Source organism: Myotis myotis, unplaced genomic scaffold (genome assembly GCF_014108235.1).
Source record: "Myotis myotis isolate mMyoMyo1 unplaced genomic scaffold, mMyoMyo1.p scaffold_m19_p_10, whole genome shotgun sequence".
Taxonomy (NCBI): Eukaryota; Metazoa; Chordata; class Mammalia; order Chiroptera; family Vespertilionidae; genus Myotis; species Myotis myotis.
In genome coordinates, this window is record NW_023416314.1 from 46,844,096 (window position 1) to 46,870,776 (window position 26,681).

At 40.4% G+C, this 26,681-nt stretch overlaps 1 protein-coding gene across 9 annotated transcripts in view; it reads right to left on the reverse strand.

The window, feature by feature from the left end:
* SBF2 (SET binding factor 2) overlaps positions 1-26,681 on the reverse strand; it is a 357,871-nt gene that overhangs the window by 46,042 nt on the left and 285,148 nt on the right. For 5 of the 9 annotated variants that reach the window (XM_036325356.1, XM_036325355.1, XM_036325357.1 and 2 more), the window contains 9 exons: positions 25,940-26,013; positions 24,260-24,455; positions 20,065-20,192; positions 18,523-18,698; positions 14,084-14,229; positions 11,065-11,263; positions 7,275-7,471; positions 4,325-4,465; positions 3,335-3,430 (listed from right to left, as the gene is read on the reverse strand). In XM_036325356.1, coding sequence (XP_036181249.1) covers positions 3,335-3,430; positions 4,325-4,465; positions 7,275-7,471; positions 11,065-11,263; positions 14,084-14,229; positions 18,523-18,698; positions 20,065-20,192; positions 24,260-24,455; positions 25,940-26,013 — 1,353 coding nt within the window. The remainder of the gene's footprint in view (positions 1-3,334; positions 3,431-4,324; positions 4,466-7,274; positions 7,472-11,064; positions 11,264-14,083; positions 14,230-18,522; positions 18,699-20,064; positions 20,193-24,259; positions 24,456-25,939; positions 26,014-26,681) is intronic. The other 4 variants (XM_036325358.1, XM_036325353.1, XM_036325352.1 and 1 more) reach the window with 3 other exon arrangements.

The window sequence follows — 26,681 nt, forward strand, 5'->3', positions numbered from 1 at the left end:
ACAGATAGGAGGCCCTTCCCACGCAAGGTAAATGAGAAACTCCTGGAGCAGGGTACCGCTCTCTCCAGGAGACGGAAGAGACTCTGTCCCTGAGGGAGGTCCAAGGAAATGAACCATGTGCAGGGCATGCAGGTGTCTACGCCTAGTCTTGCCCTGAGTGTGTGTCTGCCTGCCATGTTCATAATAAGGAATCTTCTGGGACTTCCCAAACTTGCTTGCCCCAGTCTATTCCTGCTACTCTCTGTGAGGAGGAAGGACACTATCAGAAGACACAGAAGAAGCAGATCTAGGGATCAAAGATGTTGAAAGTATCTCATCTTCCAATGAATCAATGGGATCCTGGAAATCTGGGAGGCGTTGGGAGTAAAATTATTTAGGAAGGCTGTCAAAATAATAATTAGGGCCTAGAATACATAGAATGAATCAGAAACAAATTCAATAGGAGATTTTAACTCTAAAAGGTAAATACAGCCTTTCAGGTACTCTTGAGAAGAACAAAGAAGGGACTCATAATGAGAATGTAACCACTAGTGGGGATCCCTTGGTATAAAACAGCCAGAATCTGAGGCCAATATAAAAAAAAATAAAGGAGATAATGCAGTTGAAACAGACTGATGAATATCCATGAGCCTTAGGTACCAACATAGGGGGAGAGACAATTTTGTAGCTAAAATGTATATTGCAGGTCACTTGGTCCAGTTGGGGAACAGATAATGTGTTCCTGATGAAGTTTACAAAAACAAAACACAAGAGCCAGGCATGGGGCTCCAGCTAACAGACATGTGCTGGAAACGGAACTCTGTTGAATGGAAAAACTGCTGACAAGCCTTGCTGACAATATAAACTTTCAGATAGTGAATTTTAAAATAGTAAGAGGAATAGCAACCTTGAACCAAATTCGACAGGAGAGCTTGGCAACAGAAATACCAGGAACTTTAGGAGAAAGGCACTGTACTTTTAGTTCAATTTTACCAAGAAAGAAATGAGAGAATGAGGTCTGTATCTTAAACTTTAAAACAATAGTAATTTTAAAATTTAGAAAAAAGCTATATAAGACTCTATGGGTTCATCTGTGTCTCTTCCAAATTCGTATGTTGTAGTCCTAACCCCACTACTTCAGAACTCGACCTCATTTGGAAATATGACCTCACTGCAGATGTAATTAGTTAAGAGGAGACCAGACAGGAATGTGGTGGGCCCCTAATTCAGTATGATGGGTGTCTCTCTAGAAAGAGGACATTTGGAGACAGACACGCAGGGAGACTATGACGTGAAGATGACGGCAGAGATCTGGGTGGTGCTTCTACAGGCCAAGGGAGAGATGGCCAGCAAACAGCGGGAGCTGGGGAAAGGCCTGGCACAGATCATTCCTCACAGCCTCAGAGGGCACCAGCCTGACATTGTGATTCTGGATGTCTAGCCGCCAGGACTGTGAAGCAATAACGAAGTCACACAGTTTGTGGCCCTGTTTTATAGTAGCGCTAGCAAACTAACACAATGACCGTGAGGCCTAATTAGGAAGTTGACTGAAGAAGGTTGAAAGCTCTTAGGACATCCTACAATAGCAGAATGTGCTGATGAGGTTAAAAAAGAAAAAAGTATCCAAAGCACCACTATGGCTGCCAGGAGATGTGCACAGTAATCTTGGTTTTCAAAAGGAAACAAGTGAATTTTATAAACTAGAGCCTTGATGTTGATTCCGAACCAAATTCTGGAATAGATTATTAATGAACTATTTCAGATTATTTAGAAAAAGCACTAATTCCTACAATGAGTCATGTTAAATTAACCATAAACTCTTTAGTGCTGCAGTTATCAGTTTGAAAGACTGGAAAATACTGGATTAAAAAGATGGGCAGAGATTTAGAAATATGGGCCAGGTGAGTTTTAGTAGGAGGACTCATAACCAGTATAGATGAGTGATCAATCCCTTTCTTCAGAGAGGCCTCTATATTATGTTGCTGAAGACTTCTGTCCTCATCTCTGATTGTTCAACATTTTTTTAAACAACAAATCACAAATCACATGAGAACTAATGACAAGAGGCTTGGAAAAATATCTAATACAGTAGTGAACAGAATTAAGATCCAAATGTCTAAAACAATAGTCCATTATCAAAAAAGATGAAATTTTGTAGGTTTAGTACACAGTATATTTAGGTTCAAAAACGAACCCTCAAGACTAGTATATTTTAAGAACTATAGTTCATGTGAAGCAGACAAATAGATTTCAAATAATACTAATCTTCATATGGATCAGCCTAGTGATGGGGCTGTCCCTAATGTAATCTTAGGCTCCATGAGTTCAATTCTGTGGAGAATCCACAGGATGAAAAAGATAGTGAACTGGACTGGAACCATCTGAATTGGGGGTATTTAGAAGTAGATAAAAGATGAGAACAGTTTTAAATCTGAAGGGCTATAGTGTGGGAGATCTGATTTAAAATTTTCTAACCTTAGAGGGAAGAGTGAGGGTCATTATGTAAAAGTTACATGGTGGTAGTTTTTTAGATCAATATGAGAAGGAATTTTTAACAGTTTTTTACAAATGCAAAGGACTACTTTTGGGAAGAATGAGTTTCCCGTTACTGATGATGTTCAAGCAGAACCACGATCACATACTTGGTATGTTTTCAATGACTCAGCATTGCACGGGAGTGAGAGGAAGAGTCTAAGATTCTACTAATTCCACTGTGAAGTAGCACCTACTTACAATCAAGATACCTGGTCTGGAAATGCCTCTGAAAAGTAAAATCATCTAACCTAAACCTCCAGAGAACAAAGTAGACCACCCTTTGGAGCTAAACAAGCCAATGCTCAGCCTTTCTCTTCTTCCTCATGCCAGCAGCTATAGCCCAGAGAAAAACAAGGTAACCTGAATATCATTCTCCCGTATTCCTCACACTAACATTTCAGAGAACAGGAGTAAAAATCACAGGCATTGGAGGCACAGCCCTTGGGACTCAGATCACTTCTCCCAAGCTGGTTATGCTTCTGTGGTCAGTCTTTCTACCCTGCAAACCTGAAGCATCGTGGAGTCTTCCCAGGGCTGACCACCATTTAGACATGCTCCCCTCAACTCCCAATGCCTCCAGACTCATCAATAGGTAAGATTTCAGCAATTATTATACCTCTTGTCCCAGTACTAGAAATAAGTTTGATCATTCATTGAGAAAAGGGTAATTGCTAGAAATAAATTTGATCATTCATTGAGAAAAGGGTAATTAAAAACAATTTGAACCATAATTAGTTGATTTAAAGAATCACTATCTAAAAAAATTTTTTTTGCTTTTAAGATTGTATCAGTGCTCAGTTATAAAATCAGTCTTACTAACCTCCTCGAGCAAAGCTATTGGATGGGTTTACATCCAAATGTCCTGGCACTACCTGCTTAAGCACAGTGGACATTCTCGAAGTTCTCCTTTCAGTCCCTAAAGTCAGCCAAAAAGAAGAACAAAAACCATGTCGTTCGGGTTAACATTACTCAAATGACAAAAAGTTATCTTCATGTGTAGCATGTCTAATTGCTGCCAAACATTGTACTTTTTAAGTACCCAGAGCTTCAACAGAGATAACAGGGCACTGTTACTATTTCCTCAGAGATACATACATTTGCAAGATTACAGGGAGTTAGGTTTGGCAAGTGCAATCAGAGAATTTAATGATAAATGAAGCAAGGCATGCATGGTGTTACTTTACAAGAAAAGCCACTTTCTGCTTATGTTGAGCTAATTCAAATAGCTGATTAAGCCAAGGAGACCAACTTTTCAAGTCACATGCTCCTGTGTCTAACACATTAGGGTTACCTCTACATGAACCCTTTGGGGTTCCATCACATGATAACTGAAACAAAATATTAGTACAAGTCTTAATGGCTTCATCCAAATCTAGTGAAAACAAACTGTATTGCAAATCATAAAAGGCTGCAGAAATTTCAGGAATTTTAAACATGTTGATTTTAATAAACGTACATTTAATAAAGAGATGTTCACTTTATATACTTAACTTTGTAATAACATTTTAAAGTCTATGTAAAATAGATTCTAGGGGAAAAAAACCCCACATGACTTTATTTATGTTCTCCACACCCTCTCTCATTACTCTTTTAAAAAGGAAATAATTGAATCTCTAAATGTGGTTACTATTCACTAGACATTAACAATGGTGCTCTGAGTTCTAAGTAAAAGGAGCTAAAGTTACAGCTCCACTAGATAAAACGTTAAGGGGTCATATTGAACAAACAGTGCAAATAAGTAAGGGACTAATCCTCGGAATGAATCCGACATTTCAGAGCTGTCAAGAAGAAAAGAATGATCAAATCTTACCTGGAGGCAGAGCAAGTGCCGGCCTGACCGTGAGGGTGTTGTTGCCACGGAGTTTCTGATGGACAGAAACTGCACTCAGGATGGCTTGCAGGTACTTTTCTTGTTCTATGCTGTTGGAAGATTCTAAGGAGGAGGTAGGGGCTATTAAAGAAAAAGATACAGAATAAAACAACTTGTGTCTATGTTAATAAAAAAGGCACATATGTATTTTTTCTTTTTAGTCTTCAAGCTACCACACCCAAATGCAGAAACCAGCCCCACTTAAAGCTCCAAACTATCAGAAGCCTAATCCTCTTACATTGGTTTCACCACACCCATTTCTTGATTGCCTCCTCCTCCCAGAAAGAGCTTAGATCTGGAAAACCACACAGCCCCGTCTTGCCAAGAGCAGGTGCGGTTTCTCATTATCCAAGCAACTCAAAACGAAGATTCACGCAAGACAACATCTCCGTGATGGTCCCCCAACCACCCTGTCCATGCTGTTTGGAAGCAGAGGGTGGAGGGGATCCCCTGGTATCCGGGAACGGGCAGGTTAGAATTTCCCAACACCAGTAGCTTTATTCCAACTTCGCTGCATGGGCTTAAGGGAACCTGAACTTGCAGGGTTGTTTGTGGAAGAGTGGAGGAAGTTGGGGAGAAGACAGCAGCAGCTACTGCGAGATTCCTGTCCTACAAGATGGGCAAAAAGTAGGCACAGATGGAAACAACTGTGAGAGCAATTTTAAGGGGAGGGAGTCTGGGCCTGGGGTGTGTGGAGTGAAACAGAAACCACTGAACTTGGCTCAGACGCTTTACAGAGCAGCAGAGAGGCCTCACTAGAAGGACAATAGATATTAGCAACTTCTCTTACAACCTGAACGGAAATAATTAGAATTTTATCAATTTTGAGATGCAATTATTATATTTTATTATAAAATGCACCATTATTTTATGTGCTCAGAATAAAACTGTCATTTAAACTAGGACACAACTCTTTCTGATCACTTCCATTTTAAGATGCATCCTGAATTCAAAGAAATTAAAATATGAGCAAATGTGTAACCTCAAAAATAAAAAATTTAGTAACTTAATACAGTGGGGCCTTGACTTATGAGTGTCCCGACTAACGAGTTTTTCAAGATACGAGCCGTCTCTCGGCTGATTTTTTGCTTTGAGTTGCGAGCTAAAATTCGGGTTACGAGCCAGCTTCAGATACCCCACCGCTAGTTGGCGCAGCGAACGTCACAGTGAACGCCACAACATCAGCCCAGCATCACATGTCTCACTCGTTCACTTTTTGATTTGACATACGAGTAATCTGAGTTACGAGCTCCGTCACGGAACAAATTAAACTCGTAAGTCAAGACCCCACTGTATTAGATTTAAAAAATCAGAAACTAGTGGAATGAAATACTTTCAGTTTCTCCCATTTAAAAGCTCAGTAATATGCTCATCAATGCTCCTGAAATGATTCGCTCATTTTATTTAATCTACATATACTGTGTTCTATTTTACCCACCAGGATGGAAACAATTAAAAGCCAACTGCCTTCAAATATACCAATGTTGAGACTTCAAGCCAGGTAGAATTAATAAAATAATAATAATATAATGTTGTTTGTGTGTTGCCCTCAGTCAACTGAATGGTCAAAGACACACTGGCCAACTTTCAACTATCAGGAGGGAAACAGATGAGAATAAAGAGAGAAATAAAAAAGCACACAGTTTTACCAGCTGAACCACAAAACCTGACTTACCTCATCTTGGAAAAGGAAAAAATGCTGCCTCCCCTAAATTGGATCTGAGTGGCCCATTGTTTAATTTTATTGAGCATCCTACATAATAAAACCCTAACATGCAAATTGACTGAATGCGCACTGACCACCAGGGGGCAGATGCTCAATGTAGGAGCTGTCCCCTGGTGGTCAGTGCGCTCCCACAGGGGGAGCACCGCTCAGCCAGAAGCCAGGCTCACAGCTGATGAGCGCAGCAGCGGTGGTGGGAGCCTCTCCTGTCTCCACGGAGCACTAAGAAGCAGCGAGCAGGTGGGCAGTAAGGAGCGAGGGGTACCGGACTGTGAGAGGGATGCCTGACTGCCAGCTTAGGCCCGAATTTTGTGCACCAAGCCTCTAGACCAGCTGTGGGCAAACTACGGCCCGCGGGCCGGAACCGGCCCTTTTATGTAATGATGTTTACTTTGAATTTATATTAGTTCACACAAACACTCCATCCATGCTTTTGTTCTGGCCCTCCGGTCCAGTTTAAGAACCCATTGTGGCCCTCGAGTCAAAAAGTTTGCCTACCCCTGCTCTAGACTATTATAAGCTGGAAATTATGAGAAAGGTCAGCAACAATAGCTCCTGACTGCCTTCAAGGCCTCAGATTTGGTGCTCAGAAATATCCCCATAAAGAGAGACAGTAGAACTTATTACTTCTGTTTTCTTAAGTTGGCCATCTTCTAGCTTCCTAAAAACCCCTTTTCTTGAGAACTCCTAAGCAGCATTTTGGTCACTGGTTTGCTGACTTGTTTTTTCGTGTGTGTGTGTGACTTGTGGGATTGAGATAGGGTATCTCATACCACATGGGCCAGGATCCCTACTTGCCTCTGAAGCTGCTAAGTACATTTGAATACTTCCCAGAAGAAAAAAAGAGAATAGCATAATCTAGTTCCCAGCTGTGGATATTCTTGTCTGCTGAAATGAAAGTAGCCTAGAACCAAAGACTTTATTATGTTAATTTCTATTAAGAACCAAATATAGATAGGCATATCAAGACCTCAAATTCCAGGTGGAGCCCCACATGTCAAGTATAGATCTTGTTTAAGTTGTTCATGTTGTACTTAGCACACTGAGAAAGTCTATGTGTGAGAGGCATGGTGACAGGGAACAGTTGGCATTCCCAGATTTTACTCCTTTTATTTTTAGGTATACTCTGAAGTGAAGGGATCAAAATTGTGCTGTGAAGATGCTTACCTGCCTGAGGAGAGTTCTGAGATTTGAAAAGACCAACTACTCCCTTCCCATGGAATCCTCCAGCTCGGAGGAGCAGAGTACCGCTTCTTGAGTTCTTCCAACATACGACAGGCAGGCGATTGTGTCGGTAGCAGCGGGCTACTCTTGGTAAACTACTGTCCTGCACAGCTTGAGGTACAACTAAAAGACCAGGGTAGCTTCAGGGACAAGGAGGGAGAAAGAGAATGGTTTGGGTGGGTGAGGGTGGAGGGTGGGGGGAAGAGAAGGGAAATGAAATGGGGAGGGAGGAAGGGAAGAGGAGAGAGAGAGAGAATATGAGAATATGAATATCATAATTCCATAGTCATTTTCTAAGATTCAGAAACACTGGTTGAGGGTAAGACATATTTCAAACATGGAACTCAGTTTCAACTCAGTTCTTCAGGGGTTAAGCAGAAAAGGCCTCCATGGCGGAAACAGCTATCTCATCCACTAATCTGTAGTTTCTTTCTTTCTTTTTTGGAAATAAGCTCCTTTCATTGATACGGCAGACTTTTGCTGAATAACCTTAGCTTAAAAAAGAAAAGTGTTATGTAGAAGTATTTAAAAGACTCCCGCTAAACTGATTATCTTCTTTGCCTTATACATGACTTTTCATCAACTTGAAATAAAGATTAATATATCAATATCAACTTTATGAGAATGACAAGTCAAACTGTCACCTCATTAGACGGCTGAAATGATGAGAGAATAGAGTACACTAATATTAGACTGCCTGATATGGTGAAAGGATTAAAAATAAAACCAAGTGATTTTTTGGTATGAGAACAGTATGTTCAAATGTCAAAACAAGTTTAAATATTTTATCAACACTACAGGTTAATAATGTTTTAAGAAGACTAGCTCATATAATTACAAAATGTGATGCTGGGAAAATACACAGACAAGAGTACCCTGCTTTTATAGGTTAGTAAGTGTAAGAAGAGAGGCAGGTTTCTGAGTCATTTCTTTTCTTAGTTTATTTAGAAACTAGAGGCCTGGTGTATGAAATTTGTGCATGGGTAGAGTCCCTAGGCCTGGCAGGCGATCAGGGCCTATTGGGCATCTCACCCAGTCCCGGTTGGGGCTGGGCTGGCCGGGGCCTGCCAGCCAGGGCCTGCTGGATGGGGGGAGGGACCAGGGAGGTTGGCCAGTCATGGGAGGTTGGCTGTGGGAGCACACTAACGACCAGGGGGCAGCTCTTGCATTGGGCGTCTGCCTCCTGGTGGTCAGTGTGTGTCATGCCGACTGGTCGACCAGTCGTTCCGGTAGTTCTGTCATAAAGGTCGTTTAGGCTTTTATGTATATAGAAATTACACTAAAGAGATTTCTTATTAATAACATCCCAACCTCTAATTCTGTATCTTTCTTTTTTTATTGTGTTAAAATATACCTAACATTTAACATGTTAACCATTGTAAGTGTATGAATCGTTGACATTAAGTACATTTACAATATTGTGCAACCACTACAACTATTTATTTCCAGAACTTCTAATCCCTTATCTTGATATAAACCAGTGCTGAGAGGAAGGAGAGGAAATCCGGTTTTTGGTGGTGTAAATCATAACCTTCAATGACTTCAGTGAAAGCCAGATTAACTTTCCATACTTGAATAGGAGGTACCTTGGGAGCACTCTGAAGTTGCAGGCTATGCTCTCTAACCCATAAACTGATGAAGAGAAATCTGGCTGTGGACATAATCATCCATGAAGACTGGAAAAGCAGTTCCATTATCAGGGCCCCTATTTCTAACTCCACTTTAACATCTGTCCTCGTCCCCCTTCCCCTCCCCCATAACCCTGTTTCTAGACACACTGATTTTGTGTATTAGATAAGGGAGTATTGCTTAATGGCTTTGGGGCCGTTTCTAACTGGGAAAGAACCAGTGCACCCCTTCCCTGCTCACCCGTTGTGGACTGTCCCCTCCTTCCATGGGACATGCGCACCACATACCAAGCTCCACTACACACAGGTCTAAACTTCCCTGCTCCCAGGCCTGGGCTTGAGTGACAGCTGGATACCCACTAGTGCTGAGGCAAATATTGTTGAGCCTGAAGCCCAGCAAAGGTACTCCCAGGACCTTTCAGTTTGCAGGCCGACGCTCTATCACTGAGCCAAAACAGCTAGAGCATCTTTTACTTTTAATTGGAGCATTTAGTCAATTTAAAAGTAATATAATTACAAATATATTTGAATTTAAATTTACCACCTTACTATTTGTTCCATCTGTTCTATTTTTTCTTTTCTCTCCTTTCTTGCCTTCTTTGGGATTATTTGTTTATCATTCCATTTTCTTCCAATATATAACATGAGGTTTATATATTGTTTTATATCACCATAAATGCTTTATAACAAGTGTTCTAACAAATGGTCTATTAAAATTTTATTTCATTCTGACAGACTGAAATGATAAATGAGGGCTGTTTTCTCACTGGCAGGCACTAGTTTGATAGCAAGCTACCCCAACAGCAGGACACCACACCCTGATGCTATCACTTACACTAATCTACAAAGAGAATTTAGTTAGAAGGATAAAGTACCCAGGAAAATTACTGCATACTCAACAGAATCACAACCTTCCAGCACTTAATGCAATTGTTTCTATTTGGCCCAAATTGCAAACTATATTCTCAACTTGTTTTTCAAGTTTCACATTGGTAGTATTTGTAAACTTAAATTATCATTTAAAATGAGATATATATAGCCCAGCCAGTGTGGCTCAATGGTTGAGCGTCAAACCATGAACCAAGAGGTTGCTGGTTTGATTTCTGGTCAGGGCATGTGCCTGGGTTGTGGGCTCGATCCCAGGTAGGGGGCATAGAGGAGACAGCCGATTGATGATGCGTTCTCATCCTTGATGTTTCTATCTCTCTCTCTCCTTCTCTCTGAAATCAATAAAAAGATATTAAAAAATAAAAATATATAATGAGATATTTATAGTTCTTCAAGAACAGTGGGGTTGCAACTAATAGTAATATTAAGACAACTTTCTAAAATATGTATAAGGCTTACAATTTACAAAGTGCTTTCACAGAATTATTCTATTTAATCAAACCAGGAATTTATAGATGCCAAGAACTTGAGAATGATTGAATTTGTGGATGGTGGAAATATAGTTTTAAAAATATAAACCATGGCATAGGGCTTAACAGATATACAAACAGCAAGAGGTAAGAATAGAAAAAAAGAAAATGTGCTTATTTACATTCTTTAAGTAATATCCCTTGAAGATATTCTAATTAGACAGCATGAGAAAGCCCTGTCTACTCTTGGGTCAGCAAATTACAGCCTGTGGGCCAAAACTGGCTCTGCCCATTCACTCACTCACTGTCCACACTGCTTTTGTGGCAGCTGAGAAGTTGCAATCAGAGAACATACAGCTTGCAAAACTGAAAATATGTATATCTGGTCTTTTGAAGAAAAAGTTTGTAGACCCCTGGTCAATAGCAGACTTTCATCTTTCCTATCTGCCTGGGCAACTCCTATTCTTACTTCAGGTCATCTTCTGACATGCTAGAAGAGAGGCAAATGGGAAAAGACAAATAAGGGCAATTCATGAGCTACTGTTACGTTACTTTCTAATCTGATATAGGCACTGCTCAGTGATGTAACTGCACTTCCAAGAATGCCAATGAGGTGCTTGCTCATGCTTCATAAAGTGTCCCTTTATCACACATTTCTCTCTCTCTGGGCTATGATGCAATTAGCCCATTCAAGACTCAAATGGAAGAAAAGAAAGGTCTCTTTTTGGAGCCCAGGGACACACTTACCTCCGGCAGAGTGAATACATCCTGTTGGAGGCTGTGATTCGAAAATACTCTGGTTTTGAGCGAGAAGAGCTGCCACTTATGGTTCCCAAACCTAAACGCTGATAGTCTCTGAAACAGGCTTTTTCCACCAACTGTTCCATTGTAGACTTCTCAGAGGCCTTCAGAGTGGTACTTGTGGGGAGTTCACTCTCATCTGAAACTGTGATGGCAGAAACAGGTTTTTAAAAAAATGATATAACTCCAAGGAGAAGAGGAGCCTTAAACCAAGGGAGGTTTATATTAAGGCCACAGGTCTATGCATAGCACCAAATATGTAACTTCTGGGGGGAAGCATTATGGTCAAATTTGAACAGTAATGAATAGTCAAGAAATAAAATGCCAGGAGCTCAACTGACTCAAAATGTCAGCAGAATTAACTCAAAATGTCTAAAAAAAATACCATTTTGAATTCATTACTATAGTTTTGTTTCAGTCAGACTTGCTTATTAATGCCAACGTGTAGTGATTTCTATTTAGGACTCTATAGAATAAACACTCAACTTTGTCAGAGGCCAACCCATCAGTAAAATTAATCTTTAATATGAGCACGACACAAATTCATCACCAGGGTTTCAGTTAACTTTTCAAAGCATAAACTTTTATTAGAAGATTCTAGATTAAGCAGAAGTTCAATAGTGGGAAAAGACCTTTCTTAGAGAGGTCTGAAGAAATTATACATTTTTTTGGAAATATTTTTGTCAGAGGATGTGGTATACATGAAAAACTCCCTCATAATTTTGCAATCACAGGTTACAGAATACTTTAAGATTTTAGATGTGGAAGAATTTACCCAATAATCAAGTATTTTAGGGAGGATTAAAAAACACACACACCAACATTCCTAATTGGTACTGCATGTTCTAACTAAAAAAAAAAAATCCATTGTTAAAAACTGTCTGAATTTACTTTCTTATTTATTTTTAAAGTAAGAGAGGTCAAACTAAGCTTTCAAAGTTTTTGGGAATGTACTCAAAGTTATAATGTCAAAGGGAACACTATGGCTCTTTTCCATTAAAAGAATAAAACCTAACAGCTCATCCCTATAAATACTATAGATATTAGTTTGTGAACTACACAATGTAAAAATATTGTCAGGTATCAGTTTTGTGTTGCCTTTTATTTTTAGAGGAGCAAAAGAGCAATATATAATTTGGTCTTTTGGTGTAATATCATCTATAATAATAAAAGCATAATATGCTAATTAGACTGGACAGCTGAACGACCTTCTGGACATCATTCAGGATGTCCTTCTGGACGAAGCCACTGCGGCAGGGGCTGAGGCAAAGGCGGTTAGGGGCGATCAGGTAGGCAGGCAGAGGTGGTTAGGGGTAATCAGGCAGGCAGGCAGGCAGGCAGGCAGGCAGGCGAGCAGTTAGGAGCTTGCGGTCCCGGATTGTGAGAGGGATGTCTGGCTAAAGGGATTAGATCAAACCCCCAAGGATCGGGCCTAAACCGGCTGTCGGACATCCCCCGAGGGGTCCCTGATTGTGAGAAGGTGCAGGCCGGGCTGAGGGACCCCTAGTAGAATAATAGTTTTTGTTCCATGAAATCATAAAATCTTTGAATTAGAAGAGTCAATAATGATGGGAAGCAATAATTTTAAAGGGCTTTCCATGTGCCTGTGCAGAGGCCAGGGTTCCAACAAATGGTCACTTGAGTAATAGTGAGCCTTCTCATTGCCCCCAGAAGCAAGCTTGTAGGTATCCACACTAAAATGGACTGATCTCTCTCAAGATGATGCTTGATCCTCCTCCCCCCCCCCCCTCCTCCTCCTCCTCCTCCTCCTCCTCCTCCTCCTTCTTCTTCTTATTGTTATATAAGCACTGGTGATTGATTCTAATTCTGAGAAGGAAAAGGGTGCAATGGTATCCTGCCTCTCTATTAGATCAAATTCTCTCTAGCGTTAATACCATAAGCATACTTGATTCTGGGTTAAGGAATAGAAAACAGTCACTGGTTTGCTACTGGTTTCCTGCCTCTACATTCTTTTTTTAAAATCCTCACCTGGGGATATTTTTTCCATTGATTTCTAGAGAGGAAGGGGGGGGGGGCAGAATTGACATGAGACACATTGATTGGCTGCCTCCCACATGTGATCCTACCAGGGCCAGGGAAACTGCAACCAAGATATGTGCCTTTGAGCGCAAATCAAACCTGAGACCCTTTGGTCTGAGGGCTGATGCTCTAACCACTGACCTAAACCAGCCAGGGCTGCCTCTATATTCTTGACCAAGAGGTATCTCAGCTTTTCAGATTCTGCCCTTTTAAATATTTAGCAGCCACCTTTTAAAAAAATCATCTAAGAGTCCCTTTATCTTAGGTCCTCCGTTAAATTTTTTTTTTTTTAATTAATATCAGAGAGGAAGGGACAGGGAGAGATAGATAGAAACATCAATGATAGAGAGGATCATTGATTGGCTGCCCCCCAACATCCCACACTAGGGATCAAGCCCACAACCTGGGCATGTGCCCTGACCAGAAATTGAGCTGTGACCTCCTGGTTCAGAGGTTGATGCTCAACCACTGAGCAATGCCACCCGGGTTAGGTCATCCATTTTGATTAAGAGCATCCACAATATACTCACCACAACTCAAAATCTTCAACTTCAGATATCTAATGTCCTTATATTCTTATTCTTATTCCATAACAATAGAGGTACAGGGACTACTTTATAACTAAATTTCCTATGCAGTGGGGTTTCTTTCTTTCTCCCTTTAGTGAGACCCACATAACCATGGCCAATCAGAGCCAAAGATTTAGTAAAGGAGAAGTATAATTTAATCAATTTTAAACGAGTAATGGAATATTGGGAAAATAATTTTTTTTTTCAGTTCTAAGAAGCTGGTAAGTGCCTCCAGTCTTCCTATGAGATCTAAGCTTTTGTGAGTCAGGTTTAAGTGCAACTATGTCTTAGTCTCTTATTCTTATATGGAGAACGAATAAAACTGATTCATGAAGGAAAAACAGGTTCTCACATACCAGATATGTCATCTTCCTCATTCCATCCAGGACGACTCACTCTCTCTTCCACAATGGTCCCTGTCCTCTTCTTCAATAAATACTGACGCCCAATTGTCATTTTCCCTGCCCTTTTGGCACCTTTCACAATCGTTTTGGAGAAGGTGCTACAAGTTATAAAATGAAAGAGAATGTCAATTCAATCTGAAGACACCACTTATATTTTTGATACCTGCATAGATCAACTTGTTTCTTCTCCATTCCCACAGCTACTAGTTTTGTCCAGACCCTCACTAAATCTCTCCTCCTTGAGATTTCTTTTTACACATAGCGGACTAATTTTCAATAAAACACTGTCATCAGGACACGGTTTTAGGCAAAAGTGCAAGAACCTAGAGTTTGGCTTTTTGGTCAAGCATGCCCCCAATCCTCCCTGGCTGCCCACCCACTGTCTCCACCAGTTCCCACAAACGGTGCCTGTGGGAGTCCCGAAGGAAAGCCAGCCTGCGCCTCCTGCAGACCCAAACTCTCTGCTAACTCACAGGCTTTTCTTTGGGATCAGATGACAGTTATAGTTGGTGACACCTTACTTCTTAAATGTTTTAAGTGCTGCCTGGTGTCCTACCTTTGATACTGTAAACCTTTACAGATATAAAAAGAGTAATACTATTCCCCCCCCTTTTTTTTTAAAAAATATATTTTATTGATTTTTTACAGAGAAGAAGGGAAAAAGACAGAGAATTAGAAACATCGATGGGAGAGAAACATCGATCAGCCGCCTCCTGCACATCTCCTACTGGGGATGTGCCCGCAACCCAGGTACATGCCCTTGACCGGAATCGAACCTGGGACCTTTCAGTCCGCAGGCCGACACTCTATCCACTGAGCCAAACCGGTTTCGGCACATTCCCCTTTTTGAGAGGAGAAAAAAATAAGAAATCAGACATTTGAGCATCCTTTTGAGAATCGGCTTTAATCAAAGGCAAACTAGTATGCAAGTCACATGGACCTAAGAGTAGTTTATTTTTTGCTGATAGAAAATCTGGGTACAGAGTATTTATAATATAGGGAATTAAACAAATAACCTACTTCCTAAATAATCACATTGAGATGAAGGTTTCGTGTTTGGTTGTTTTTTGTTATATTCTTCTCTACCACAAAGAACACAACTCTTTTTTTTTTTTTTTTTTTTTTTTTTTTTTTTTTTTTTTTTTTTTTTTTTTTTTTTTTTATTGCTTAAAGTATTACAAAGGGTATTACATATGTGTCCATTTTATCCCCCCGCCCTAGACAATCCCCTAGCCTCCCCTATCCCCCAATGTCTTATGTCCACTGGTTATGCTTCTATGCATGCATACAAGTCCTTTAGTTGATCTCTTACCCCCCTACCTCCTGCCCCGCAACCCTCCCCGGCCTTCCTGCTGCAGTTTGACAATCTGTTTGAGGCAGCTCTGCCTCTGTATCTATTATTGTTCAAAAGTTTATAATGGTCTCTATTATCCATGAATGAGTGAGATCATGTGGTATTTTTCCTTCATTGACTGGCTTATTTCACTTAGCATAATGCTCTCCAGTTCCATCCATGACGTTGCAAATGGTAAGAGTTCCTTCCTTTTTAGAGCAGCATAGTATTCCATCGTGTAGATGTACCACAGTTTTCTAATCCATTCATCTACTGATGGGCACTTAGGCTGTTTCCAGATCTTAGCTATGGTGAATTGTGCTGCTATGAACATAGGGGTGCATATATCCTTTCTGATTGGTGTTTCTGGTTTCTTGGGATATATTCCTAGAAGTGGGATCACAGGGTCAAATGGGAGTTCCATTTTCAGTTTTTTAAGGAAACTCCATACTGTCTTCCATAGTGGCTGCACCAGTCTGCATTCCCACCAGCAGTGCACAAGTGTTCCTTTTTCTCCACATCCTCTCCAGCACTTGTCGTTTGTTGATTTGTTGATGATAGCCAGTCTGACAGGTGTGAGATGGTACCTCATTGTTGTTTTGATTTGCATCTCTCGGATGATTAGTGACTTTGAGCATGTTTTCATATGTCTCTTGGCTTTCTGAATGTCCTCTTTTGAAAGGTGTCTATTTAGGTCCTTTGCCCATTTTTTGATTGGATTGTTTATCTTCCTTTTGTTAAGTTGTATGAGTTCCCTATAAATTTTGGAGATTAGGCCCTTATCGGATATGACATTGGCAAATATGTTTTCCCACACAGTGGGTTTTCTCGTTGTTTTGTTGATGGTTTCTTTTGCTGTGCAGAAGCTTTTTATTTTGATGTAGTCCCATTTGTTCATTTTCTCTTTAGTTTCAAGTGCCCTAGGAGCTGTATCAGTGAAGAAATTGCTTCGGCATATGTCTGAGATTTTGTTGCCTTTGGATTCTTCTAGAATTTTTATAGTTTCCTGTCGTACATTTAAGTCCTTTATCCATTTTGAGTTTATTTTTGTGTATGGTGTAAGTTGGTGGTCTAGTTTCATTTTCTTGCATATATCTGTCCAATTTTCCCAGCACCATTTATTGAAGAGACTATCTTGGCTCCATTGTATGTTCTTGCCTCCTTTGTCAAATATTAGTTGAGCATATTGGTTCGGGCTGATTTCTGGGCTCTCTATTCTATTCCATTGATCTATATGCCTATTCTTGTGCCAGTACCAGGCAGTTTTGAGAACAGTGGCTTTGTAATACATCTTGATATCTGGTATTGAGATCCCACCTACTTTGGTCTTTTTCAGGATTGCTGCAGCTATTCGAGGTCTTTTTTTATTCCAGATGAATTTTTGGAGAAGAACACAACTCTTTTTGTGTTTTCTTGCCATTCAGTGAAAAGTGGTAAGGATTCTTTTGTTGTAAAATAGTTTTACTAGACCTGTCTTTTGTCATTTGAAATGTAAATCTGAGGGTTATGAAACATTTCTTAGATAATTGTTAGAAATCACAAAATACTGATGTTTCCTAAATTAAAGCCAATTGTGAATCACTTCAGGTATAACTTAAATTCAATGGGAGTTTTGAAAAATTTTTCTAATTAGAGCTATATCTCTGTTTTATATATATAGATAATTCTAAAATATTAAAAAATTTTAAATCACTATATCTCTTTTTGTAGCTGGATAATATAAACTTGATATAATAAGCTTAACTTTACATATAGATGTATATGTAATTCCCCTGACAGTTTCTAAACATAAAACATCATACAAGCTTTGTTTCTTCCACTGAGGGCTGGGATAGTGAATGTCAAAGGCTCCTCTGTGACTCCACAGTGCGAAGACAAGATGCCTATTTCACCTTCAGATACTCAGGAAGCTGTTCATGCTTCAGCATTTATACCTGGATATGTGTGGTCTCCTTCACTTATCACCTGTCAGTGGTACAGGTGGCTATCTATGCAATTGAGAAGCGATACACTGTCTGGAACCTCAACTCTTCTATAATGCCCAGCCTACCTCACTTTCAGGCAAAGGAAAAGCTTTCTTCTCCAAAGTCTGCAGAGTAGCCCCTAATATGTAATTTTTATTGGCAGATACCCAAATTCCAGATAATTAATGATGAAAGCCCCTGTATTTTATCACTAATTAAAGAAAATTTTAAAGCAATTGCTATTTTGTCATAACTGAAATTTAAGTTTAACATAAATTCCTAAAATTTTCAACAGAAAATAAGGGTTCCTACTAAAGAAATATGACAACTAAAATACAATGCTGGATCCTGGATTGGATCCTATACCAGCTAGGAAAAATGAGTAGTTACAAAGGATCATCAGCAAAATTTGAATTAATTTTACTGCGTGGACTATGGGTTAAATAAAAGTTCTACACCAATTAAATTTCCTGGTTGTGATTACTGTACGGTAGTTAGGTGAGATAATAATGTCTTTATTCTTAGGAAAGACAGAATAAAGAGGCGTTAAGTATGTAACTCAAATGGTTTAGAAAAAATACATATGAGAGAGAAAAGGATAAAGAAAATGGATCAAAGTATAAATAATTGTGAATCTGGCTAAAGGGTATACAGGAATTCTTTGTACTAGGCTGTAACTTTTCGGTAAATTTTGAAGTTGTATCAAAACAAAAAGTTACAAAAAAATAAAAAGGAAAAATAAAGGCTCCCATCTTTAGATCAAAGCAAAACGGTTTACTAGGCCTGGATATTAATCAAAACTGAATGGATTGCTCAAAGGCATTTAGAAAGTGGTCAATATGGAAAAAAGGGAAAATAGAATTTCACATTCTAAAACTGCATATGAGCAATAGACATGAGAGTCAAGCCTCTTGCAGCTTTTAGTTTTTGAAACTTGTTACATATACCAATTCTGCTTTCTGAGCTTGGTCCAACGGGCTTGACACAGTGGCAAATGGAAAGAGCAGTCTTCACACCTTGACCCAAAGGACAGGCCACTTCCCCAACAACCAGTGAGGGGAGGCTGAAATGAGGAAACCAGACTGTCTTCTTACCGAAAGGAAGTGTTCTTTTCTTTCTGTTTTGGTAAAATTATTTGCGGAGTAGTTTGTCCAGTAGCAAAGGCAAAAGTGGTGAAAATGGACTGAGGATATCGGAACTTCATCAGCTGCTTCTTAAAGATCTCTACTACTTCGGGACTCACTTCTTCGTCAAATGCTACTTTAATCAACTGGAGACAAAAAGAGATTAAATGCATTGGAAGCATTAAGGATTCCCAGATAATTTCTCCCAAAATTACTTAACAGTAAATAGTAATATTAAATGGCAAGAGTTTGGAGGTTGAAGGGACCTTGGATATCATGCAATACAATTTAAAATGTATATATATTTTTTATTGATTTCAGAGAGGAAGAGAGAAGGAGAGAGAGATAGAAACATCAATGAGAGAGAATCATTTTGGCTGCCTCCTGCATGTCCCACACTGAGGACTGAGCCCATAACGAGGGCATGTGCCCTGACTGGGAATTGAACCGTGACCTTCCTGGGTTCATCGGTCGATGCTCAACCACCGAACCACATCAGCTGGAAAAATTTTTAATTTTAAAAATAAAAATTATGGCACAGGGAGGTTTAATTGACATAGATGGTTAGTTGGCAAGAAAAATCATGTATTGTGAAAGTCAGGTTGCTTTCAGACTACCTTTTCTATGATGAGACAGAGAAATTAACTTGTAGTAGCTGAAGTAGAAACATGTCCTTCTCTATGACCTAACCAGGTCTCTTCCTACATACAGTTACAATAAACCTAATTAAAAATTCAGTGTGACTAGAATCCTAACCAGCATAGCCTGGCAACATTCTAATTTAGAGCCCTTTAGCAGTTGGAGCAGTGAAGAAATCCCCAGGAAGTCACAATCTCGGGTGATGGGAGAAGGTCTGGAGCCTAGAGACCTTCGGCCTCATATTTCCCAATTAGCATATGGAGGAAGAGGGAGGGCTTCTTGACTGGAAGAAATGAGGGAAGAATTGGAGCCCTTGGAAATCTGAGACAAAGCATGAAGAATAGCAACGGGAAAAACTAAGGAAAGACCACTCATCCAGTGACTGGTCTGCATCAGTAACTCCGCAAGTTCTGATACATTCAGAGCTCCCTGGAAAAAGCTACACTTTATTAGGGATGACTTAGTACCCATAGTACTTCAGCCCTAGCCGTAATGATCAGAACTTTACTTCTTCCACAGAAGAGCCATAAAGCATTTCCTTCTGAAACAGATGCCAAGAGAATTGCTTTCTATATGAAGGCTTCACACACAAACTGAGGCATGACTTGGCAGAGAACAAGAGTCAACTGTGCACCTGAATTTCTAAGATCACTAAGTATTGACAGATAATCTGCTGGTACTCTGAGTTGGCCACAGGGCTCAGGAAATGAGGGATTAAATCCAAGATGATTCATGTGTTTGCAGCCTTGAAGATTACCCTCTTGGACCTTCTGATCCTCCTCATCCACTAGCCACTAACCACATGACCACAGAAAGTGGCCGTGACATCATTTGCAGAAAACTTTTAAATAGAATGGCTCCCTTTCTTAATACCTGAAAAGATGCGGATGTGATCTGCAGTCCTTCTTGCATGTTCTGCTGTAGCTGGTTCTGCATTGTGATCTTCTTCTCCTTGGTGATGGAGGCGATCGGGAAACTTCGCATAACTGTCTGTTCACCAACTACAGGAAGACAAGGCCTGGGTTCAGCAACAGCATATTACTGCTCATGTCCAGAGTCCCTGCTGCTCACCTCACCAGACTCTGCTGGGGAAATGTCTCTGGAGAGCACAGCGCCCAGGAATGCAGTGAGAGAAACGCATGATGCAGAATCACATTCATTAATGTTACTGTGTGGCGCTGACTCCCAGGACACAGTTCTTCCCCAGAGGGAAGAAACGGGCACAGCCTGCCCGCCTTCAGTCTGTTTCCCCCGCCTCTGCATTCTATACAAGATCCTTGGTTTAAGGCAATCTTATAGGAAGGGTAGGTTTTACACAGAAAAACAGAAGTATCTTTAATATTGAAAAGGCATCTATGATATTTAATGTAAGAATAAAGCAAAAGAGAAAAGGTTTTAAGTGTGCATCTGTAGGTGGTAAAAGGTACTGTACTACATGCATGTGCCCGTGGCAGGGCTTAGGACCAAGATTTTTAGGAGTTTATGTATTAAAGCAAAAAAAGGAAAATATAAATAACTATAAACTATCTGAAGTTACGGAGATGGGTCTCTAAAAGAAGTGTCCCACGTGAGCTCACAGTTCCCCGTGGGACAGGAGTCACACACAGAATACAACATGGAATTAGCTCCTACGTGTGAAGGAGCAAGGCTTTCAATACTGTAGAAAGGGCGAAGATGTCTGCATGTTAGGTGGCTAGGGAATGATTCCTGGAGGAAGTGAGAGGGAAGGGGAGCTTTGAAGAGATTGTAAGAATGGATCTGAGACAGCCGCGCCAGCAATAGCACAGGAGCAACAATAGGCAAGGCTTTTCAGCTAGTGAGCAGACGGGGTGAGAACTGAACCAGGTTTAAGGGACTTAAGTGCCCATATACTTATCCACTCATTATCAGCAGAATTTCTCATTCCTTGGATCTATCAATTCCTAACCTGGAAAATTCTGATTATTCTCTTATGTTAAGCTCATACCTAGAGGCTAAACAAAATCTGGATATACATAGGATTTAAGTTCATGGATGTATTAAACAAACTTATATAACACTAGAGGCCCGGTGCACGAAATTCGTGCACTGGGTGTGTGTGTGTGTGTGTGGGGAGTATCCCTTAGCCCAGCCTGCCCCCTCTCACATACTGGGAGCCCTCAGGCGTTGACCCCCATCACCCTCCAATCACTGGATCGGCCCCTTGCCCAGGCCTGACGCCTCTGGCCTAGGCGTCCGGCCTGGGCAGCGGGGACCTGCAGTGGCAGCGGGGGTTGGAGGGGGGGCCGCGATCGCATGGGCTCCGCCCCTGCCTCTGCAGGATGCCTCTGGCTGAGGCGTCTGGCCCGGGCAGTGGGGACCCACAGCTGCAGCGGCCCCACGATCGTGGGCTTCGCTTTAGGCCCAGGCAAGGGGCCCCTAGCTCCTGGGACTGCCAGCTTCGACCGTGCCCAGCTCCCATCGCTGGCTCCACCCCTACTTCCTGCTATCACTGGCCAGGGCGGAAAAGGCACCTGATTCTCCGATCATGGCTGGGGGGCAGGGCAAAGGCGGCCCCCAGCTCTTAGCTCCCCTCTGGGTTTCCGATCACTGTCAGTGTCAGGGGGCTTCTTCCTGCTTTCCCTTTCGCCTCCCTGCATTGTGCCTACATATGCAAATTAACCGCCATCTTGTTGGCAGTTAACTGCCAATCTTAGTTGGAAGTTAATTTGCATATAGCCCTGATTAGCCAATGAAAAGGGTATCGTCGTATGCCAATTACCATTTTTCTCTTTTATTAGTGTAGACATGTAAAATGATCAGATTTCTGTGTGTCATTGAAGGAGACATATTAAGTTAGAAATTTAAAAAGAGAAATAAACTAAAAGAGGCAGATAAAAAGGTTTTCTCTGATAAGAAGAATTTTCCTAAATGTGAAATTAACCCCCAAATTGACAGGATAAAACAAGAGGACAATATAAGCTTTCACACTAAGTATGCTATTGATTTGTTTAAAATAAATAAATTAGAGCAATTTAAATGACCAACAGTCTCATATATTTATATGTCCAGTATGTATGTTTATGGCCACTGAACTCACAAAAGTCATAGTATAAAAAAATTATAAGTACTGGATACTTAATTTCTTTTAAAAATACATATGCTTATAGATACAAATGTAATTTATGTATAATAATATGACAGGAGAAGGCTGAGAAATTTTGCTCTATTTTCATTCTTTTTCAAAATGAGCATGACTATTCCTATTTCATTTAAAATTTATGTACTTTTTGTTTATTATGTAGTAAACAATATTTTATGATCAAGATAATGAACCATCCCTAATCGGTTTGGCTCAGTGGATAGAGCGTTGGCCTGTGGACTGAAAGGTCCCAGGTTCGATTCCAGTCAAGGGCATGTACCTTGGTTGTGGGCACATCCCCAGCAGGAGGTGTGCAGGAGGCAGCTGATCGATGTTTCTCTCTCATCGATGTTTCTAACTCTCTATCCCTCTCCCTTCCTCTCTGTAAAAAATCAATAAGATATATTAAAAAAAAAAGATAATGAACCATCTTGATTCTATGCACTGTGAAATTTTTTAAAAAGTGTTTTGTTAAATTGATTTCAAAGAGAGGAAGGGAGAAGGAGAGATAGAAACATCAATGATCAGAAAGAATCACCAATCAGCTGCCTCCTACATGCCCCATATTGAGGATCGAGCCGTCAACTGGGCATGTGGCCTAACTAGGAATTGAACTGTGACCTCCTGGTTCCTGGGTTGACGCTCAAACACTAAGCTACACCAGCCGGGCCAACTGTGAGTTTTTAAAGACACTGCATTTTATAGGTCTGAATCCCACCATTTAACAAAATGCATAGCACATAGTTAAATAGGTACTCATCAACTGCTGCTGGATGAGTAACATCAGAAGAGGAAAGAACTTTAGTGACTATTTATCCCAATGGTTCCCAGTCCTCAGTAGGCAACACAAGCACTTCTGGGGCTTAAAAATACAGAGGTCTACGTCTCCTATTCTTAGAATCCTAAGTCAGATTTGAATTCAATGTTTGAGAGTTGGGCCCAGAATTGCTTGTGTGTGTTTTTTTCCTAAGATTTCTAGATAATCCAAATTCATCAGTCAAGGTTGTGAACTACTACATCATCACTAACCAAGCTCATTTCCCTCATTTTATAACAGGGGAAATTGAACCCTAGTGAGGCCAGGAGACTAAGATGTCGACATCTTGATGTGGAGCTTCTTGATTTGGAGTCCAATTGTTTTACCTAAACCTAATATGCTTTTCCATCAACCAGTTTAAGATCAAATACTGATTTCAAAAAGATGATTCAGACTTGATAGGACCTGCTATTCCTTTCTAATAAAGAAGAGTGTGTAGGAAAGTAGAAAACAGAAATAGAAGTTGAAGGAATTTAGTGGATAGGAGAGAAGTTGTCTGCTAAGAGCCAAATGGGGTTAGTTGAAATGTGATGAGGGAGGTGGGGTTAGTTAATTAGTTGGTACAATCCTGGGCTTTAGCACATTGTTCCAAAAAGTTAGCTTTACAGTTAACTGTAGGGCTCAGAAAGGTGGGGCCATTCAGCAAGGGGCATTGTTAGCAACCAGATACTGTGACTATACCTAGTCACAATATGCTGCCAATGAAATTATGATCGTGTCAGTGAATTTACTGTTAAGAAGATACCCTTGGTTCTTCTAGTAAGAATCTATGATCCAGAAGCAGAACAGACTGTTGAACCTCAGATGGAAGGCAGGGGAGTGTGGGTGGGAAGAGATCAACCAATGAACTTGTATGCATATATGCATAACCTGGGGACACAGACAATGGGGTGGTGAGGGTCTGGGGGGTTGAGGGGATGAGCGAGGGTTGCAAGAGGTTAATGGAGAAAAAGGAGGACCTATGTAATATTTTCAACAATAAAGATAAAAAAAGAATATATGATCCAAATTATCATTAGCTGTGACAGACAAAAGTATTCTTAATAAACCCTTTGTGGCAAAAAGCTGACTTTGAATCTGGAAAGATCTGCAAATCAAATCCTCATGCAGCACATACATATCCATACTCTGATGGCAAACACCAGCCATACCTAGCTGATCGTGGGGCGTCCCCCTGAACAGAATTCTGTACGTGGTGAGGAACAAGGCTCCTTCGGCCGGCAGCAGCTGTGGGCCTCCCAGGAGGCCTCCAGTGGCTTCTTCTCTCCCATCAGGATCCAGCAGAACTCGAAGACCCTCACAAACAATTTCTTCTCCTGGCAGCAGGGCAGGTCTAAGAATCTTAGGCTAACAACAGAAAAAGCATTTTAAACATAACTCTTGTGGGGTTTCCAACACTTAGACAAGGTTGGTTATCTTTCCAAGTTACAGATCTAAAGAACTTGAGCCAGACATCCTAGGCAGCCAATATTGACAAAACAGATTTGGGAAGAGGCAGAAATGTCATATCTCTGTGCAAAGGTGGGAAGATTCTTTGCAGCATTGCTTATTAAAAGGAAAATCATTGGAAATTACTAAAATGCTTGAAACATCTATTCAATGCAATAATTTTTAAAAAAAGACATGAATCTATATGTGTTAATGTAGAATGATATCCAGAATACACTGTTAAGTAAAAACACCAGTTGTAAATATATATATATATATATATATATATATATATATATATATATATATATATATATATCACGATCCCCTTTTTGTTAAAAGTATAAGAATATGAGCCAACTGTTAAAGGTGGTTAAGGGTACTGGTGGGGTGGGGATAGGCAAGACAAGGGGACTTCAACTCTGCACAATGTATATTGCTTTAGTGCCTCAGTTATGTTTGTAAACTGAAAAAAACCCAACAACTTAAAAAAGTGGATGCATCTTTAAAAAGACCCACCCTTCTTGGCCCTTAATGAAGATTCACACAACAAATGGCCAAGTAATGAACATTCACACATCTTGGGAAATACAAAACCACAAGATTCACTCCTCTGAAGAGTTCAGTACTAGGAAAAAATCCATCTCTCTTGAATATCACTTATGCTTCCTTTTAAAGCAGTAAAAACAAAATAAATCAGCATTTTTCTTTCTTGGCTCTAAAAAGCTCGGAGCTAAATGTAAAGCCAAAGCCCAATAACCACTTTTCTCAGGTTTCTGATGACATTATATTTCTTACCCACCTGGCTTCTGATTTCTCCTCCGAATTTATTTTTAATAATTCTGTTGTATAGGTAAGCGGGTCCTGAACCCTAGCCCACAGGCTGGTGCCAGGCGAGCTGCAAAATCGTCAACTGGGAGGCTTGTTAAAGGACAGACCCCAGGCCAAGTCCTAGGGTGCTGCAGTGGGAAATAAGGAACCAGGAGGCTGGGCAGGGCTCAGGGCTCTCAATTTTTTAATCGACTTCCCAGATACTTGTGACGTATGCTCGCACTGTATAGAGATTGAAGAACCTGGTGTTCGTACAGTACTTGCCTTAAGTCCTTTTTTTGGAAGTAGGCAAGACATAAAATCCTGGCTTGGGCTTGGAAGTTAGAATGTTCATAATTTATGACCTGCCTGTAAAAGCAACTCAACAAGAGGCCACTGTTGCTCTTTGCTGAACAGTATCCTTTTTATGAGGAGTACATGATGGACTCCTCTGGAAGTGTAATGTATTATTAAAACTGGAGCTGATCTCTGTAAAAGGTTAGGAGAAGGCACTTCCTGGGGCACAGCAGTCTATTGTTGCTGTTTTTAAGAAGAGATGTTCTACCCCGGAAGCACGTGGTCTGACACATTACCTTCTGTATAGGTGGAAGTCTTCTACTCTCTCGATGTACTGCTTCCAGGGTCTCAATATGCATAGCTACAATTCCTAGGATGAGTCAGAGTATTCAAAACAAAAGGACACAAAACAAGCAGAATTACAACAAATTCTGGATATTTTAGAACTAAAAACTAATCATATTTTGGTGGTTCCTCAAGGAATTGAACATAGACCCAGCAACAACTCCTTAGGGATACACCCAAAAGAACTGAAAATAAAGATTCACACAGATACTTATAAGTGAATATTCATAGCAGCACTATCCGCAGTAGCCAGAAGGTGGGAACAATGTAAGTGTCCATCAACAGATGAATGGATAAACAAAATGAGGTATTCCCATAAAATAATTGGAATGAAGCTCTGATACCTACTACAACATCAATGAACCTTGAAAACATGCTAAGTAAAATAAGCCAGACACAAAAGGAGAAATATTATGATTTCACTAATGCAAATACCATGCCATCTTATTTTTATTATTATATTTTAAAAATATTTTTATTGATTTTAGAGAGGAAGGGAGAGGGAGATAGAGATAGAAACATCAATGATGAGAGAGATTCATTGATCGGCTGCCTCCTGCACACCCCCTGATCGAGCCAGCAACCTGAGCATGTGCCCTTGACTGGAATCAAACCCGGGACCCTCCAGTCCGCAGGCCAATGTTCCATCCCTGAGCCAAACGAGCTAGGGCTACTGTGCCATTTTAAATATAT